The sequence below is a fragment of the Coenobita brevimanus genome, chromosome 22 (genome assembly GCF_032717465.1).
Source record: "Coenobita brevimanus isolate Jiangsu-jjx chromosome 22, ASM3271746v2, whole genome shotgun sequence".
Classification (NCBI taxonomy): domain Eukaryota; kingdom Metazoa; phylum Arthropoda; class Malacostraca; order Decapoda; family Coenobitidae; genus Coenobita; species Coenobita brevimanus.
The window spans coordinates 44341543-44361467 of NC_136975.1; the positions used below are offsets into that span (position 1 = coordinate 44341543).

At 43.9% G+C, this 19925-nt stretch overlaps 1 protein-coding gene across 1 annotated transcript in view; it reads left to right on the forward strand.

The window, feature by feature from the left end:
• The window catches only part of dally (division abnormally delayed protein), a 386642-nt gene that overhangs the window by 339341 nt on the left and 27376 nt on the right, over positions 1-19925 (forward strand). Inside the window, exon 6 of the mRNA XM_080266884.1 lies at positions 17905-18100. Within this exon, the coding sequence (XP_080123010.1) occupies positions 17905-18100 (196 nt within the window). The remainder of the gene's footprint in view (positions 1-17904; positions 18101-19925) is intronic.

Here is a 19925-nt window from a genome sequence, read left to right on the forward strand (position 1 = left end):
CAAAAAAAAAAAAAAAAATCCATTCCAAGGAAATTTTGTGTGTGTGTGTGTGTGTGTATGTGTGTGTGTGTGTGTGTGCAGGAAGAAGAAACATGGCAGGATTTAACACTCCCTTCTTCGTCCATCCTACGAGAAGAAATCACAAGTACACAATATTTACCCTCCCTTTTTAAGATCTCCCTTTGTAGCGGAAAGAACAGGGACGTGGAAAGGTTCTGCGTGGCCTTCCTCGTTCATCCTACCAATATTGATCTTAATTAGGACGGGAATTTATTTGTGAGGGATGGAGGCGATTATTTGGGTGGTGAAAGCAAGGGCAATGTGTGCGTTATTCTGTTTTCCAGTGTGTGTGTGTGTGTGTGTGTGTGTGTGTGTGTGTGAGAGAGAGAGAGAGAAACTAAATTATCTTTTATGTCTGTAATTTTAGGTGAGAAAGTAATTTGTGGGTGTAATCTGATTCGCATTTGTATGTGTATTGGTCTGTATGGAGTCCACTGTGAAAGAGTGATGGCCAGATTTTACTGTGTCCCATGCTGGTCAGGTACGAAGCTGCGTGGAAAGGGTGCATGGGGAAGTCGAAGTGGTCCATTTGCTGTGTGTGTGTGTGTGTGTGTGTGTGTGTGTGTGTGTGTGTGTGTGTGTGTGTTGCTTTTATGTACGTTTTTCCTGTGTGGCCAGATTAAAATGTCAGATATAAAAGTGTGTGTGTGTGTGTGTGTGTGTGTGTGTGTGTGGTTGTGGTTGTGTGTGTGTGTGTGAGTTTTTTTGAGAGTAGAATGGATATATGGCAGGGTACACACACACACTCTCTCTCTCTCTCTCTCTCTCTCAGTAGCGTATGCAAGGGAGGTCTGCAAAACATTCCTCTATGTTTTGGGAGGAACAGCACATGAATGGAAAATTGAAAATGAGAGTGGAAATGAAAAAAGACGCCTGTGAAATGAAAATGAAAAGGATACGGTGCATGAAGGGACGTATGAAAGCAAGATCTGTCTGTCTGTTTGTATATCCTGTCTCTCCTTTTTAATATGTCGATCTTCGTGTCTGTCTGTCTCTCTCTGTATGACTGTATTTGTTTATCCATCTCTTTCTTTATCCGTTTGTCTATTTATCTATGTCAGTCTGTCTGTCTGTCTTTCTATATTATGTCTGTCTGTCTGTCTCTCTGTTGGTCTTTCAATCCCTGTGTCTATCTGTTATCAGTGCCTCTCTGTGTGTCTCTGTGTGTGTGTGTATTTGTTTATGTCTAATTTTAACAAAGTAATCACTGCTAGACAGGCAGCACTTACGAGCAAATGCATGACATTGGCCAGAGTTTTCTTCTGAAGCAGCATCCCCTTACAGGCCAAGCACAATATCAGTTTTCTCCCACACATGTATAACAGGCCAGAGGACACGTTCGAATCGAAGTAGTAGCATCCACAGCCAAATCTAACACATGCCTTTATGGACTTGGTTGTTCTGGCATCTGGTGGTTCAGCGGCCGTCTTTATACACTCTCTTGTTCCATAAAATCACATTACAGGCCTAAATCGAAAATCTGAGAGTCTCGAATTACTAGACCTAAGTTTATGGCCAGTCAGCCTAAGAATAAAGTAGTGAGCCGGGGAAAACGAGCGTAGGTAAGAAAAACGAAAATAACAAGAAGAAAAAGGGAAACAGCCAAACATTTTCTCTTTGGGAAATGTAGCGAGATGTGTAGTGGATTATGAAGTTAGCGGGAAGAGATTGTGGTACATATATTCGTCTGCCTGTCTCTCTTGTCTCTCTGTAAGTGTGTGTGCTTATGTGTGCATTTGTGTAGGTACGTGTGTATGTGTGTATCTGTGTATCTAGGTGTCTGTCTGTCTGTCTGTATAGCTCGCTCGCAAGATAGATAGATAGATGGATAGACAGGCAGACAGACATTAATAGAGAGAGAGAGAGAGAGATCTGCTTTTCTATCTAATCTTTAATTATATGTAAACAATTGTAAGTATATATGTATGTATGTGTCTCTCTGCCGGGCCATTAGTCTGTGTATCTGCCAGTTATTTATCTATCTATCTGTTTATCTATCCCGCCCCCCCTCTGGCCAGACGGGTATCAGTGACTTGAGGCCTTAATTAGCTCAACAACAACATGCCTTCGTTTTGCTCTCTCTCTCTCTCTCTCTCTCTCTCTCTCTCTCTCTCTCTCTCTCTCTCTCTCTCTCTCTCTCTCTCTCTCTCTCGTCCAGTAGATGGTATGTGGATAAAAAGGTGGGTGGGTGTGTTGATAGGTAGATGAGAGAGAGAGAGAGAGAGAGAGAGAGAGAGAGAGAAGTGAACCTTGTAGTGCTTCACCTGTTCTTGAGGGCTTCAGTACCTAACCCTTCCTTGCTGCAGGGGAGGGGTGGGGGGAGGAAAAGTGGAGAAAGGAGAGGAGGAGGGAGGGAAGGAGATAAAGAGGGAGGAAAGAAAGAGATGAAGAGGGAGGCTGGTAGAGAAAGAAAAGAGGTAAGGAGGAGAGTAAGAGGAGGAAGGGAGAGGGAGAAGAGAGAGAATATTGATTAGGAGAAGTGATTGGAGATTGAGTAAGGGAGTCAAGGAGAAGGAAGGAAGGCTAGACAGGGAGGGAGGATAAGGAGAGAGAAGGAGAGGAGAGATAAGAAGGAAGGAAGGACAGGAAGGACAGAAGATAAGGAGGAGGAAGGGAAAGACAGAAAGAAGGACTGCCAGAAAACAGGTATAAGGAGGAGGGAGAGAAGGAGAGAAGTAGGGACGGAAGGAAGAAGGACAGGGAGGACGGAAGAAGAGGAGGAAGAGAGGGAATGTGGAAGGAGGGAAGAACTGATAGAAGTAATGACTGAGAGAGAAAAGGAAAGAATAAGGGAGAGATAAGATGGAAGGGTGAGGAAAGGAAGGGATGAAGAGACGGAGAAGAAGGGAGGGAAAGATGAAAGAAGGAGGGAAAGAGGAAGTGACTGAGAGGAGTGAGAAAAGGATGTAAGAGAGAGGAGGATGTAGGAAGAGAGGAAGGGAGGAGGGAAGATCAGGGGAATGGGAGAGGACAAGATGGAACTAGAGAAGGAAGGAAAACAGAGAGGAGGGTAGGAGGTGGAGGGGGGGGGAGAGAAGGGGAGAAGAACAGTGATGAAGGAAGGAAGGAAGTGGTTAAAGGAGGGATGAAGGAGAGCGACAGGCAGGAGGAATGGTAGGAAAGAATGATGGAGGAGGGAGGGGAGGAAGGTAAGAAAAATAGTAAGGAGGGAGGAAGGAGAAGAAGGAAGGAGATAAGAGATGGTACAGGGGAGACAGAGAGAGAGAGAGAGAGAGAGAGGAATGCATTTAGGCAGGTGTGTAGGCAGTAATGAGAGTAGGCAGGCAGGGCAGGGTGGAGGCAGGCAGGCTGACAGGTGGGTGAGGCTGGGACAGGTAGGTACAGTAGGTAGGTATTAGGTTGGTAAGTAGGTAGGTATAGAGGCGAGTAGGTAGGTAGGTAGAAAAGAGAGGTAGGTAGGCCGATCGGTGAATGCGGATAGGTAGGTAGGTAGGTAGGTGGGAAGGTAGAGATATTCAGAGGTGGAGGGGTAGGTAGGCAGAGTAGTATATTAGAAAAGTAGGTAGGTGTAGGTAGACGAGGAAATAGATAGACAGGCAACCAGACAGACAATTATTTATAGACAGACAGGAAGGAAGATAGATATAGAAGGAGATAGATAGGTAAGTAGATAGAATGATCGATAGATAGATACAAAGCTAGGTAGATAGATTAATAGATAGACTGGTTGATAGACAAATAGATAGACAGGAGCCAGATAGATAGACAGGTAGGCGGTAGAGGAAAAGGCACAGGAAGCCAGGAATGTAGGTAAGATGGAATGGACCCTGAGGCGTACACACACACACACACACACACACACACACACACACACACACACACACACACACACACACACACACACACACACACACACACACACACACACACACACACACACACACACACACACACACACACACACCTGAATAATATGCTTAGACGGTGACCTGGTGAAAAAAAAAATCGTACTGAAGGGTGAACTTCTATAGTATATTAAATTTCTCCATGATCAAGAGGCGTCTGAGTGGCAAACATGTATAGCAGAAAATAGTATATAATTTTTTTCTTTCGTACCCTAAAATTCAATTCACTGTCGTTCTTTAATCACGCATATTCAATTTTTTTCCCCACAAGAAGGAGTCTACTTTCATTTTTCTCCGGTGACTTTTTTCTGTTTTTCTCTTCCCATTTCCTGGTGACTTTATGGATGGGATAGATTTTGTTTATTATTATTTTATTGATATTGCGTCCATTAGGTTGAATAAAATCGTCTGGTAGTAACACGAAAGATTTCATCCACTTTTATCCTTTAACATTATTTTTTTTGTTGATTCATCCTGCTTCCACACGATTTAATTCAACTTGGGGGAGACCTTTTCAAGTAATGGAGATATAAAAGCCATCTCTAATACCTCTAGTTTAAAGAGGTGCCTGTAATTTCAATCAAACGTCGAGGGGCAGCAGGAATAATATGCAGGGTACGTCATGGGACTGAAGGGGTTAGAAGGTACAGACGCCATCTTACCCCTGTTGTTACGTGGTCTTCGTGTGTACCGGGAATCGTGTTAAAGCTGCTCACCGTCCAGACAAAAATAACTTCATTCAATCTAAGTTCAGTGTCTTTAAGTTCAAGTAACTCCTGTACCTTCTGGCACCTCACCAAAAACCTCCCCAACAACTTTGCTTCTTTCTCCTCCCCTCCCCTCCTTTTTTTTTTTTTTTTTTTCATGAAGATGGTTTGGTATCTGCCCTTTCTACTAAAGCTGAACAGTTTCCTCAAACGTTTGTCTCCATAACCCCATTCTGATTTATTTCGGTGTTCCTTGTCTGTCTCGTCCTGTGGCGTTCTTCTGCCTGATGTTAAAGTTTCCTTAAAAAGAAAAAAAACATTGTCTGTCCTCACTGGCGTGAATACTATATTAAGACATTTTGACCTGGTCGTGTCCCTCCTGTTCCTCTCGAGAATTCTTTCTGTGTAGACGTCCTGCTGTGGCAAACTTTCGTCTTTGTCCACCAGCTCACATCTTTCCAGCTTCCTTGAGGTTTGCTGTCATTCAGCTTGTCCTGACTAAGGGTACCCACTCCTAGCATAGTGTCACTCACTTATTATAATGTACTCCCATAATCTTTGAGTTTAGCCTGAAATACGAGGGGTTAGGAGCAAGTTGCCTCTCATAATCTTTCTGGCGGTCAGTATAGGTTCCGTCAGGAATGATTCTCTTGTGATCTAACAGACAAGGCCTTTGACATAGTTTGACCAAATCATAATTTTCAAGCTCCCCTCTTATGGTTACCATCCTTCCGTCTGTGTCGTCAGTTTCAGCTTTACTTTCCCATTCGTGCAGTAGCTAGTGTTGTTGATGGCCACTGCTCATCCCCCTAAACCCGTCAGGGTTCTGTTCTTTTACTGTCTCTTTCCATGTTATTCATCAGTGACTTTCAGAGCTGTACGTCCAGGCCCATCCATTGATAAGCTGATGACTCCATTCTTCCCTTACCCACCCGCTTCCCACAGCGTCCATCGCACGGCACAACACCACTCACTTGAGCAGGCAGTGGCACACCAAACTTCTATATGTGGCTAGGTCAAAGAAAACTTTGTTGCTTTTAATTCCTTAAAAAAAAAAAAAAAAAAAAAACTACTCACCGCATTCTTAGACAAGACTGACAACGCAGCTCTTCACAAACTCTCAGTATTACTTTTCTCGCGACCTCCTTGCGTAGATCAAGTTGCCCTTTTTTACTAAATGAGCTTCACAGAAACTGGATGTGCCGAGCCGACTCATAGCCTACAGTTGCTGGTGGTACAGGCGCCTTTACTCTTTCCTGCGTATCCTTCACCCAGTTTCTGTCCAGTTTTCTTACGCAAAAGCTACCTGTATTCTGTGTCTTTCATGTACATCAATGGTCAACTCCGGAACAGTATATCTCTGTTTTTCCCTCAGAGTAAGACCTCCTGATCAAACAACTCTAAACAAGTAGATCTTGATGTCGGTTCCCTCTTCCTTGAGTATACATTTGGACGAACTTTGACGATTTCTAGCCTTAGTACTTTGCACACTTCCTCCTTTGACTTTTGCGCATAAATAGTCTTCCACATTTCCATTTTTCAATATAAATTATAACTAAGGACTGGTGGATAGGGTAGGGTAGGGAAGGGTAGGGCAGGATTGAGGAGGATAGGATAAGGTAGGGTAGGGTAGGATAGAGGAGGGGAGGATAGGGTAGGGTAGGGTAGGGCAGGGCTGGTGTGTGAGGTATGTGGGGTTCACCTTAGGCTACTTGTTCAACCAGTCCCAACTTTTTTTTTTTTTTTTTTTAGAGAGAGAGAGAGAGAGAGAGAGAGAGACGGGTAATGAGGAGGGATGAAAGAATAAATCGAAGAGAAGGAAAAAGTGAGGGAAATAAATGAGTATAACGAGAGAGAGAGAGAGAGATGAGGAGGAGGGCTGAAAGAAATATATCGGAGAGAAGAAAAAAGTGAGGGAGATAAATGAGTATAGCGAGAGAGAGAGAGAGAGAGAGAGAGAGAGAGAGAAAAGAGGGAGTTAAAAACACCTTTTTTTGGTCTCTTCTCTCGTACCTTCTTTCTCTTTAATCTGTTTCTTAGTCTCTCTCTGTCTGTCTGTCTGTCTGTCTCTCTCTCTCTCTCTCTCTCTCTCTCTCTCTCTCTCTCTCTCTCTCTCTCAGCAACACTAGTGGTTAAGCTGACGAGTTTAACACCCTTGCTAGAGGTGACCTTGTCGGCGGGTGTAGATGAGTGTAGGTGAAGTGTAGATGGGTGTACGTACTCGTAGGTGAAGTGTAGATGGGAGTAGGCGAAGTGAGATGGGTGTAGGTGAAGTGTAGATGGATATAGGTGAAGTGTAGATGGATACAGGTGAAGTGTAGATGGGTGTAGGTGAAGCGTGATGGTTGTAGGTGAAGTGTACGTGGGTGAAGGTTGGTGTAGGTGAATAGATGAAATGTAGATGGGTGTAGGTGAAGTGTAGATGGGTGTAGGTGAAGCGTTGATGGGTGTAGGTGAAGCGTTGATGGGTGTAGGTGAAGCGTTGATGGGTGTAGGTGAAGCGTTGATGGACGTAGGTAAAGTGTAGATGGGTGTAGGTGAAGTGTAGAGGGGTGTAGGTGAAGCGTTGATGGGTGTAGGTGATGTGTAGATGGGTGTAGGTGAAGTAGATGGGTGTAAGTGAAACGTTGAATGGTGTAGGTGAAGTGTAGATGGAAGTAGGTGGAGTACAGATGAAAGCAGGTGAAGTGTAGATCAAGTGTAAGTACCTTGGATGAGCTGTGTACTGTAATCCGCATTAATTCCTTCAGTCGGTATCGTATTTTCCTTTTTAATCTCCAGACCATCTTACTGAGGTTATAGAGAAACTTTCCAAAATAAAAGGGTTAAAAATAGCCTCCAGTAACTCCTTAAACGCGACATTCTTCGTAAGTTAAGTAAAATCGTCAAGGGGCAGCAACAATAAAATAACAACATAATCGATCTGAAGTGGTAAATTTTCCTGACGAAGATGTAATACCGCGGTTCTTCACTGTTTTATTCCACTGTCTTTGGCGTTTTGGGTCTGCCAGCGTTCACATCACCCAATCACAGCTCAGCATTCGAGTTGGGGGCGTGGCTCAGTTCACATCACCCAATCATGGCTCAGCATTCGAGGTGGGGGCGTGGCTCAGTTTTGCCAAATTGAAGTGGATTAGCTTTAGGGGGTATATTAATGCTATATTTTTTTTTTTTATTCATTAAACTATGGACATAACTTAGAAAGCCCATTCCCGAGGTTCATTTGTTTTCCCCACCCGCCTCCTCGCCGTTTTTCCTTCTTCGTCTTGTTCTTCTTGCTCTTATCTCTTTCAGCCCCGAGAACGAAGTTGGATTGTATTCTTTTTGTTTTATTTTCTAAGCAAGGAATCTGAGTACTCAGCTCTCAGCAAATTTTGAGTTTTTAGCAATAAATTTTGATGAAGTTTCCGACAACAGAAAACACAGACCTCTAAGAATAGCTGCACTTTCGTTTTTAATATAATCCACTTACCAGGCTTTCAGACAGACTCACCATATTTAGTACTGCGTGGTTAGATCAGGTGTGCGTGATGAAGCAGAGGCGATACAGAGACAAATGGCGGGGGAGAAGATGATGCAAAGGGAGGCAAAGGAGGGGGTGAGGAGGCAGGGAAAGGGACATTGGCTTAAAACTTTCTATAAAGCGGTTACCAACTCTACCCACCATGCATCCCGCCAAGCATTCTCTCTCTCTCTCTCTCTCTCTCTCTCTCTCTCTCTCTCTCTCTCTCTCTCTCTCTCTCTCTCTCTCAATACACTCATTCCTCTCTGTCACAGGCTTATCCTTCCATCCTTCTTAACCTCCCTCCCTCCCTCTCTCTCTCTCTCTCTCTCTCTCTCTCTCTCTCTCTCTCTCTCTCTCTCAAGCGTCTCCTGATTTCCCCTCCAGCCCTCCTCGATTGCATTCCTCCTCCTCCTTGTCCCTCCTCATTCCTCCCCCACCCTCTCATCTCCTCTCCCTCCTACCCCCCCATCATTCCCTCCAGGATTTTTTACTGTCCTTCCCTCATTCTTTCCCCCTCCTTCTTCCACCTTTTAATTTCTCTCTCTCTCCTCTTCTCCTTTTCCCCATTCTCCTTTCTACCCCCACCATCCCCTGTCTCTTCATTCCTCTTGTCCTCTCCTATTTCCCTGCTCATTCCCTCCATATTTCCCCATCACTCATTTTCCATATCTTTTTAAGGGTTTTAATTATTACTACACATCTGTAACGACACTTCCACAAGGCCCACCGACACTCCATAAAAATACCTCCACTAATTCCATCGCACTAGCCCTGAATGAAACAACCCTAGCATGTATTCATGATGGAGGGTGGGTATTAGCTCCCAAGTGGTTACACATAAAGGTGTGTGACGCCGTCTGTTGCTCTTTGGAAGACTGCGGGACCTTGGGAACAGGCTGCGTACTCTGCTCAGCATCGAATTAAAAAAAAGATATGTGTATATGTAAACGAAGGGCCTCCCAAATTAAACAAGCACGTACGTAGACTGCATTACCTATTTTGCATCATGAACTGTCAAAGGGGAGGTTAAATAAATGGACATAGTGAGCAAAAGACTGAGTTCGATGCGCTGGAAGTTTGTCAGGCGGCGGGTTTGGGGCGAGGAAGTATAGCCTGTGATAATGGGCATTCTATGTTGAGTGGTTGGAGTGCAGGATAGGTTTATTAAATGTGTCCTCCAGAAATGAAGGTGTCAGGGAGGGGGAGGGGTATAGGAAAGGGCGTGGATAGATTAAACAAAAAGAAAAAAGGATGTAATAGCCATAGGAGTTGAGAAGGGGCCATGGGAGTATGTTCTGTGGAAGTGGGTGTCGTAGGATTCATGGTTGAGTGCAGTGAAGGTTTATTTCAGGTATCTCCAACATCAACAAAAATAAGATAAGCTCGCGTTGCCCTTATATACATTGGGAGAGAGAGAGAGAGAGAGAGAGAGAGAGGCATTATATTGATATCGTCTAAAAAAAAAAAGAAAAAAAGGCGTCATCGTACCGAAGAAAATAACCCCCAACACAAGCCATTAACATGAGAGGCAGCCATTAACACCTCCTCGGGCTGTGATTGGGTGTGAGGGGCAGCACGTGTCGGGGATGCGGCCCTGTGATTGGCTAATTAGGCGACGCGTGGCGGATGCGAACCAAACCACGCGTGCTGATTGGTTGACCCGCCCCAAGCTACGTTTTCTTTGCTGACCCCCCCCCTCCCACTTTTTTTTTTTTCCCCTCGAAGTTTTTGTACTCTCTCTCTCTCTCTCTCTCTCTCTCTCTCTCTCTCTCTCGACGAATTCAAAGCTATGGAAAAAAAATCACATAGGTTGTATATCTTTTTTGAAATCACTTGCCAAAAAATGTTACCAAAAAATAGGGAATATAGACAGTACACAAGAAAAGGGAAAAAAATAATGATTTAAATTTTTCAATACTAATGTGTTACCGATTTTTTTTTATTTTTTATTTTTATCAGGAGCGTAGGAGTCCGTGGCTAGGCTTCTCATTCTAACATTTTTGGCTAAGTTGATCCCCTTTGCTTGCTCCTGCGTGACATTGTGTGAGCAATAGACCCCAGCCAGTCCAGGGATGTAAATTTTTACTGGCCCCATCCAGTTGGAGCGCCTTAATCCACTAAACCACTGTGTGTCATTTGGTCATATAGATGATACAGTTACCACTCAGTGAGGTAAATGGTTTCATGGGTTACAGGAAACCATTTGGCATGTGCTCAGTGTAGACGTATTTGAAGGTACTCGTAATATTAAATTGAAAGAGTGGATAGTGGGCACCTCAGCCTCTCAGCATTGTACAACAACTTCTACTACTACTACTACCACTACTACTACTACTATTGATAATAATAAAAACTCTACGAGCCCAAACCGAACCTTTCTCCGTGGCCTCATAGAAAACCCTGATGGCAGACTAAATTTAACAGCAGTTGAATCCTACTTGATAATATAAACCTTCCGCAAAAGGTGACATGCAGGCCAGTCACACCCAACACTCACAGGATATCCGTGACAAAGAATGGTCTCTCTTCCTGGCTGTGTAACACGCTGTGGAACGTGGGGTGTAGGCCGACGTTAAACAGTGCACACAGCTTCTAAACAGGCGTCAAATTGGAGGTTTTAAAGAAGCCACAGATGTTTTTCCAAATTATTTTTTCCATCTGACGATTTTATTCAGCTCTAGGATTGCTTTTTTTTTTTTTTTTTTTTTTAAGAGGATTTCGATGAAACTCGTACTAAGCCTCATCAGTTCGAGAATTTTTCAAAACTGATTTTCTTTTTTAATCGAGAAAACTGAAAAGACTGTCACAGGGACCAGCCACATCAGCATCAGGACGTGTTAGTGTGGTTGTATTGGTTATATTCCCGCAGCCACCAGACGATTGTACTCAGCTTTGGAGAGTCACGTGGTTGGGATGGGGGTTTAGTGAAGGCTGTGTATAACCCTATCGAGTTCGAAAAATCTGCCTTGATCTGAATGAAATAGCCGGGAACCAGCAAGAATTATAAAAAAAAAACTCCGGGCTAAAAGGGTTATGTACTGTAGACCTTCACGCTTTCAACGTTAACCCCTTCAGTACGATGGCACATCATATTCCATTCCTACTGTACTCTTTTCACTTCGACTTGGCCTAAAATTGACATCTTTCCATCGTGACTGTTGAACTGTAACGAGAGACTAACGCAGAAGCATAGTACTAGTCACGAAGAAGTGTTATGGAAAGGAAGCAGAGCCGTAGCAGTGTCTTGTGCTGCCAATGGACAAAAGCCCTTGCCAAGTTAAGGTGAAAGTTCTATACCTCCAGACGATTTTATTCAGCTTCACGGGAGACCTTTGGAGTTGGGGAGGCCTGTTGATTATTTCTAACCCATTACCAAAAGAATCTCCCCCAGGCTGAAGGAAATCGTCTGGCGGCAGCAAGTGAACAAATATAAGAGACCAAAAGGGGTTGACCGTACTTCCTTCAACCGCATCACCCTGACGATTTCTTTATATTTCATTCAAGAACTTCGGGGTATAAGGGTGGATTACTAGACCTCAGAAACGGGCTTCCTAGTGTGTGTCCAGAATTCAAATACAGAATAAAAGGGAGGGGGAGAGAGTGAATGCAAGTATAAGTCAAGAAGAAGGCAAAGAAAATGGATGCAGGTATAGGTAAAGGAAAACGGGAAAGACTATGAGTGTGGTCGTGGTCGATACAATCTGAAGTGCCATATTTTATCGGTTTTGTCTGCTTTTATGGTCAGCCTCTCTCTCTCTCTCTCTCTCTCTCTCTCTCTCTCTCTCTCTCTCTCTCTCTCTCTCATATCATGTGTTGAGAGGTGCATAAGGTGAGCGTGTGTGTTGTGGTGCGAAGCGTGGCATTGTAGTGTGGGTAGAGAGATGGTGGTTGTGGTAGTTGTGGTGATGATGGTAGGTGTGGTGTAGTGTGAGGGGCGGCATTACGGTGGGGGCAGGGTAGTAGCTGTTGTGGTAATTGTGGTAGTTGTCGTGAATGTGGTAGGTGTGTTGTGATGAGAAGGTAGCATTACATTGAGGGCAAATTGATGGTAGTTGTGTTAATTGTGGTAGTTGTTACATTGAGGGCAAATTGATGGTAGTTGTGGTAATTGTGGTAGTTGTATTGTTATGGTGCGAGGGTGGCATTGCAGTGGTAGTTGTGATTGTTGTGGTACGGTACTTGTAGTGAAGGTAGTATTTATGTTGTACACACACACACACACACACACACACACACACACACACACACACACACACACACACACACACACACACACACACACACACACACACAGCGCTTGGTGTGATGGTGTCATTTGCATGTGAGACGTAAGGAACGATCAGGGACCATTCAGTATATCGTGTGCAAGGAGTCAGGCAGGCAGGAGGCAGGCAGGAAGGAAGGAAGGAAGGAAGGAAGGTAGAGATGGAGGTAGGCAAAGAGGCAGGGATGTAGAAGAGAAGACAATTAGAATGATATTGGGCGATGGGACAAGTAGAGATATAAGGAGGTGCAAAAAAAGGGGAGAGGGAAACCAAGGAGGAAGAAATAGAGGTAGGTAAGAAAGCAGGAAGAGAAGGAAGGAAGAAAGGGAGACAGGCAGGTAGGGCGAAGGAGAGAGGGAGACAGACAGGCAGACTGGGGAGGTAGGCAGACAGACAGGCAGGCGAAGAAGCAGGTTAGACAGAAAGCAGAAAGGAAAGGAACGTAGAGAGGCAGAAACGGAAATAGACATAGAAAGTATAAGAAAAACAGGGAGGGAAGCAGGAAACAGGAAGAAAACATTGAGGTAGGGAAGGAGATAGAGCCAGGGAGGAAGACAGGGAGGGAAAAAAGGGAGGTAGGGTGATTGGCAGGGAGGAAGGAAGGGAGGGAGAGAGAGAGAGAGAATGAAAATATCTGAGGGAAGAAGAAACATCAAGGAAATTTCTGAGAGAGAGAAAGAGAGAGAGAGAGAGAGAGGAGGTGGAGGAGGAAGAGAGAAGGAGGTTAATGGAGATTGGAAATTAATTAAAGAGTTAAGGAAGGGGATGAAGAAGGGGGAGGGACAAAAAATAAATAAGGTTAAGGAGGAAGTGCTTACATAAATTGAGAGAGAGAGAGAGAGAGAGAGAGAGTGAGAGAATGTTTAAACCTTTTTATTTCCGACATTCTCATTAGCACCTAGATATTGAAAACACACACACACACACACACACACACACACACACACACACACACACACACACACACACACACACACACACACACACACACACACAATCTGTCTGTCCGTCTGTCTGTTTCTCTCTCTCTCTCTCTCTCTCTCTCTCTCTCTCTCTCTCTCTCTCTCTCTCTCTCTCTCTCTCTCTCACTCCCCACTTGGTGTGATAAGATGAGGGACGGGAGAGAAAAATGCGAAGGAAATGAGGAGGAAAGGGATGGAAATGAGGGAATGATGATGATGAGAGAGGAAGAAGAATTGGAGGCAAATGACATGGGAGAGAGAGAGAGAGAGAGAGATTAAATTGGAGAAAGGGAAGAGGAAGGGAGAACAGAAAAGAAGAATGAGAAGGGTAAATGAATGACAGTGAAGATACGAGAGAGAGAGAGAGAGAGAGAGAGAGAGATTAAATTGGAGGAAAGGAGGAAGAGGGAAGAAGGGAAAAGAAGAATGAGAAAAGTAAATGAAAGATAGAGAAGATACGAAAGAGAGTGAGAGAGAGAGAGGGGGGGGGTGAAGCATGAAAGGCGTAAATGAAGTGGAAGAAATGGGGCTGACGATGGGATGGGAAATAAAACATAAATATAAGGTGACATTAACACCCTTTCAGCCCGTGGACGCATTTCACCATATACCAGCTAACATCAAACTATTTTATTTTGCTTAGAAGCCCCCCCCCCTCCTTCTATGGACTGCCTGGCTAAGTTTAAATCTAACTCTAACTCTTCTCGTTCTATAAATCTCGCTAAATCAACATAAAAACGACTGACGATAGAAAGAAAGAATAAGTTGAAAAGTGTTCGATGCGGGATCTTCAGGGCCTATCGTTTAATGCCCTTGGTGTGGTATGGGAGGGTGATTTTGTGTGGTGTGTGATGTGGTGTGGGAGGGTGATTTTGTGTGGTGTGGTGTGGGAGTGATTTTGTGTGGTGTGGGAGAGTGATTTTGTGTTGGAGAGAGAGAGAGAGAGAGAAAGAGAAGGGATGATGAGAGGGATAACTGGATGAACCAAATAGAAAAGACGAGTAAAAGACGGAAGGAAGGAAGGAGGAAAAGTTAATGAGGTAGAAGGAAGGAGGAAGGGTGATTTTGGGAGGAAATGGAAGGCGAAATGATGATGATGAAGGATGGAAAATGAAAAATAAAAGGTAATGATGATAGAGGGAAGCTGAAGAAAGGTGAATAACAGAAGGAAATGTGAAGATGAGGAAGAGAATGAATGTGAAGACTATTATAAGGGAAATAACATGAAGACGAAGCAAGAGAAAAATATGAAGGAAGTGGTAAGGGAAGAGGAAATGATGGAGATACTGATGGTGGAGGGAGAAGGTAGAGCAGATGGAGATAAAGGAGGGAAAGGGAAAGTGATGCATAATAAACAAAAATGGTGAACTGAGAAAGAAGAAAAGATGAGGATGAAAGAGGGAAGAAAAGATAAACGAAAAAATAATCGTGGTTGAGGGAGAAAAAAGACAAAATAACGAGAAGGGAGAAAAAAAATGAAGGTAATTGTTGCTGGAGGAAGAAGAAAAAGATGAAGATGGAAGGGAAAAAAATGAAAATGTGGCTGTGAAGGGAGAAAGAAGATGAAGATGATGAAGGAGGGAAGAAAAGAGTGAAGGAAAATAAATAAGACATTTTATGAAGGGAGGAACAAGGTCAAGGCGAGGGAGAGACGGAAAAAATGAAGTAATATGAAGATGGAGAGAGGAGGGAGAAAGAAGAGAATGAAGGACGAGATGAAAAATGAAGAAAATGATGCTGGAGAGAGGAGAGAGAAAGAGGAAATGAAGGTGAAGGGATAGATATAAAATGAAGGGAAATGGTGGTGGAGAGAGGAGGGAGAAAGACAGTGGAGAAGGAACACTGGATTAACTTTGAATACTCTCAATTTCAGGCGGTGAAAAGTTAGCAGATGAGATGAGGAGACTCTCTCTCTCTCTCTCTCTCTCTCTCTCTCTCTCTCTCTCTCTCAGTACTTCCCTGTCATTCCTCAGCCCTCAGTCTCACTCCCTCACTCATTTACTTACACTTACTCATTCACTCACTCGTTCATTCACTCTTGTAACCTACTTAAATATTCACTCACCGACTCACCGATTCAGTCACTCACCCAATGACCTTTACTGATTGGGAGGTTTATTGACAGGCGAATTAATTACTGAATAACATAGTAACTGACTGATTGGCTGACTGATCAAATAGGTTGTGTAAATAGTAGAGTGACTGACGTGTTGGCTGACTGGCAGACTGGCTTAATGACCGAGGGCGCCTTCCTGCCTAGCTATCCTTGTCTTTAACTCGTAGGAGACTAAGTTGGATAGAACCTACCTTACAAAAAGCAGCCACGAAAGAATCAGTTGGTCTGTTAGTGCCTGCTTTCGTATGTGCTTCGTTCGTACTCACTGACTGACTAGAGACTGAAAAGAGGAATGAATAAATGAGTGAATGACTGAGTGACTGACGACTAGACTGAATACCTGACTGACTGACTAACTGATTGGTTGTGTGAGTGATGTGATTGGTTGACTGGCTTTAATCCCGACTTCCTGACTGATTTAACTGACTGACTTATCCCCAAAGTTTTTCATTTAAAGTTTCTTCCTCTTCTTTCTCGTTTCCCCTCCTCCTATTCCCTCACTCCTTTTCCTCCTCCTCCTCCTCCTCCTCCTCCTCCAAGTCATCGTTTCTTCTTCCCCTCCTCCTCCTCCCTCGTATCTTCTCGCCTCGTCATCCCTCTCATCATCTTCCTTTCATTCGCACTAACACGGGGAGAGTGGCCTGTGCAATAGCGAAGGAAGAGGAGGAAGAAGAAGGAGGAAGAGGACGATGATGATGGTGATGACGACGATGGTGGTGATGGTGGTGGTGATGATGACGACGATGGTTGTTGTTGTTGGTGGTGGTGGTGGTGATGATGATGATGATGATGATGATGATGATGATGATGATGATGATGATGATAAGAAGGAGGAGGATTATTACGAGAAGGCGCAGCGGTATTGGAGAAACTGGAGGAAAGGGAGGGGTATTGAAGGAAGATGAGAGGTAATTAAGGGAGAAAGGGAGGAGTATTGGATGAAAGGGAGGAATATTGGAGGAAAAGGAGTATTGGTGGAAAGGGAGGAGTACAGGAGAGAAGGGAGGAGTATTGAAGGGAAGGAAGGAGCATTGAATTGAAGGGAGGAATACTGGAGGGAAGGGAGGAGTATTAAAGGGAAGGAAGGAGTATTTGAGGGAAGGGAGGGGTGTTGGAAGGAAAGGAGGGGTATTGGAGGAAAGGGAGAAGTTTTGGAGGGAAGGGAGTAATGCCTGGGGAAGGGGAGGAGGATTCAAGGGAAGGGAGGAGGCTTGGAGGAAAAGGAGGAACACTGAAGAAAGGTAGGGATGCTGGAGAACAGAAAGAGAGAGAGAGAGAGAGAGAGTATCGGCATTGTCATTGTCTTATCGGCTCCTGGTCCTGATGGCATCCCCGCTGAGACAGAGAGAGAGAGAGAGAGTTTCAAACACTATTCCTTTCCTTTAATAGTACAGTGGATACCATCTTCCATAACTATCCATTATAGTCTTGTAATTTTTTAGCTGGGGCTCCTATGACTCACTCAGCTGAATAAAATCGTCTAGCGTTACCTGGAATACCTACATTTATTATTATTATTATTATTTTTTTTTTTTTAATTATTATTTGGTGAGTGAAGGCTTTTTGGTTAAGAATATTGTCTTTATTTTTAGTATACATTCCAACTGTTCGTGACTCCTTTCATTCATTCTTTTCTTCTTTCATTCTTTTTTTTGTCTTTTTTATTCAGCTATGGAGTAACCTTTTTCGCCGAAGGGGTTAGACGCAATCCCCATTAACTCATTCTATACACTGACATTTCTCTCGTGTTGCTGGGACTGCATCATTCATTCATCTCCTGCTCCCACTGCCACACCCGCGCCCACACCAGCAGACTGAGCCATCCTTGTAGCACACCGGGTGAATAAGAATCGCTATTTTCGGACCAGCCTGGCGTTTGACGATTTTTCCATTTTCTTTTTCAGGTCTGGAGTGAGATCTTGCAGTAAAGGGGTTGAAATAATATGTTTTAGTTTGTATTATTACCGTATTATGATTTTTTTCGTATTGAGGTTTTTAGGTGATTTATTTCGTTTTATCAGTAGCATTTTAAAACATGAGATTGGTGTTTTTTCTTGTTTTTTCCGTTGCTTTTCATTGCTCTTTCGCTTGCATAGTTACCCTCTCATGTCAGCAAGTAGTTCCCGTTTTTCATTGTCCTGAATTTTCTTTTCGTTTTTTTTTTCTTCTCATTCTTACTTTGTATTTTTCCCTTTTTTCTTATTTTCTGTATTCCAGCGATTCCCATTTTCTGTGACCCCATAATTATTTTAAATTCCAGTTCCTGTTTCCTACTTTAACTATTTATCAGTTATCATCTAATGTCATATCCTACAGTCTCTCTCTCTCTCTCTCTCTCTCTCTCTCTCTCATCGATATTACCATTCTCACCCCATTTTCTATAATCCATTTCTCACTCATCCCGTTTTCTCTCCCCCACACAGCGGCTGGAGGCGAAGATGGTGTGGGTGGTGCTGGGGGAGCGGGTGAGGGCGGTGTGGGCGGGCTGGGCGAGGCTGTGCGGGCTGCTGTGAGTGCTGTGGAGGGCGCGAGGCATTGGTGGGCGGGCCTGCCGGAGACGCACTGCTCAGCCATCGCCGCCCAAGACGCACACTGCTGGAACGGCCTGAGGGTGGCGCAGTGAGTAGAGATAGCTTTAACTGAGATTAGCTTTAACTGTGTATCCGTCTGTCTGTCTCTCTCTGTATTTACATCTCTTCATATCTTTCTGTTTATATATCTTTGTCTTTCTGTATCTCTGAACGTCTGTCTGTCTATCTATATCTATTTATCATCGACATCGCTGGCATAGCATTATAGTAGCAGTGAGTAGGAATAGAAAGTGAGAGATAAGAGACAGATTTAAAGCTATTTCTACTCACTGCAACTGTAATGCCATGCCAGCGATGTCGATGGTGTGGATGTGGATAGATAGACAAATATATAGACAGAGACAAAGATACATAAACAGACATATTAGACAGATAGGTAAATGATAGAGACATACTGATGGAGAGATAGATGGATATAGACAGATAGACAGACAGAGGTTCAGAGATACAGAAAGATAGATGGAGAAAGATATATAAACAGAAAGTGAGAGACGAAATTAAAGCTGTCTCCATCTCTGTCTTAGGGTGAAGCAAGAGGTCGTAGTAGCTCTTTTCTCTCTTTATCTGTCTTAGGGTGATGCTGTGAGTTAAGATTGCTTTAAGGTCTGTCATTTTATTCACTCTTCTTATTTATTTATTTATTTTTTTTTGTCCGACTCTGGGTTTAGGTTTCGCAGCCTGCTCACAAGGCCTAGTAGTCCTCCTACATACCATACGCCTCTGCATGTCACCACTTCGGCACTAACACCCACCATCCATATTGAATACATGCTAAGGCTGCCTCATACAGGCCTGGTGTATTGGTATTAGTGGAGGTATTTTTACGACATGTCAGCGGGTCTTCTGGTAGATCGGTAAAGTCTGCTTTTATGAAATTCAAATTCTTAAACTGTTCCCTGCCCCAGCGGCGTGATGAGAGTTGACAATGTGTGTGTGTGTGTGTGTGTGTGTGTGTGTGTGTGTGTGTGTGTGTGTGTAGGAGTGTGGGGAAAGTGTGTGGATATGTGGGTGTGGGTGTGGGTGTGTGAGTGATGCTGGCTATCACTGGACACTACTAACATGGCATCAGGAGTCGCACAGATACAAGATAGAGATTTATTTTTTATCTTATCTTTCTGTATTTACCCTTCGATAAGAGTGGTGTTTCTCTCTCTCTCTCTCTCTCTCTCTCTCTCTCTCTCTCTCGGAATGGGATCAGGAGCGTGCAGTGCGTTGGAATGGTGTTAGTTTTATATCTTATCTCTGTTTCTGTCTTTTCCTCTGAGAGAGAGTGTACGAAAGGAGGTTTTGTGTGTGTGTGTGTAGGTGTGGGTGTTAGATGTAGAGAATGGGAATGTTCTTAGAATTTTTTTCTAAACACACACACACACACACACACACACACACACACACACACACACACACTCTCTCTCTCTCTCTCTCTCTCTCTCTCTCTCTCTCTCTCTCTCTCACTTTGGAATGGAATCAGGGGAGCTCAGTGAGCTGAGATAGATAGCTTGATTTTGTTTTATCTCTTTCTCTCTCCGCGGTGTGTGTGTGTGTGTGTGTGTGTGTGTGTGTGTGTGTGTGTGTGTGTGTGTGTGTGTGTCTTTAACGAGGTTGTGTGGGTAGGGTGTGTGTGTGTGTGAGAGGGAGGGGGGAGGGGTGTGAGTGGCTAGGGCGTGTATAGATCTGAGAGCAGGTGTGGGGAGGGCATGTATGGGTGTCGGGAGTATGTGTGGATGCGGATGTGAGTGGGTGTGGAGGCTGGGCGTGTGTGTGTGGATATGACATGGGAGGTTATGCATCTGTGGGTGGGGTGTGTATGGATATGTGGAGGGTATGCGGCTTTGGGTAGATTGTGTACGGATTTA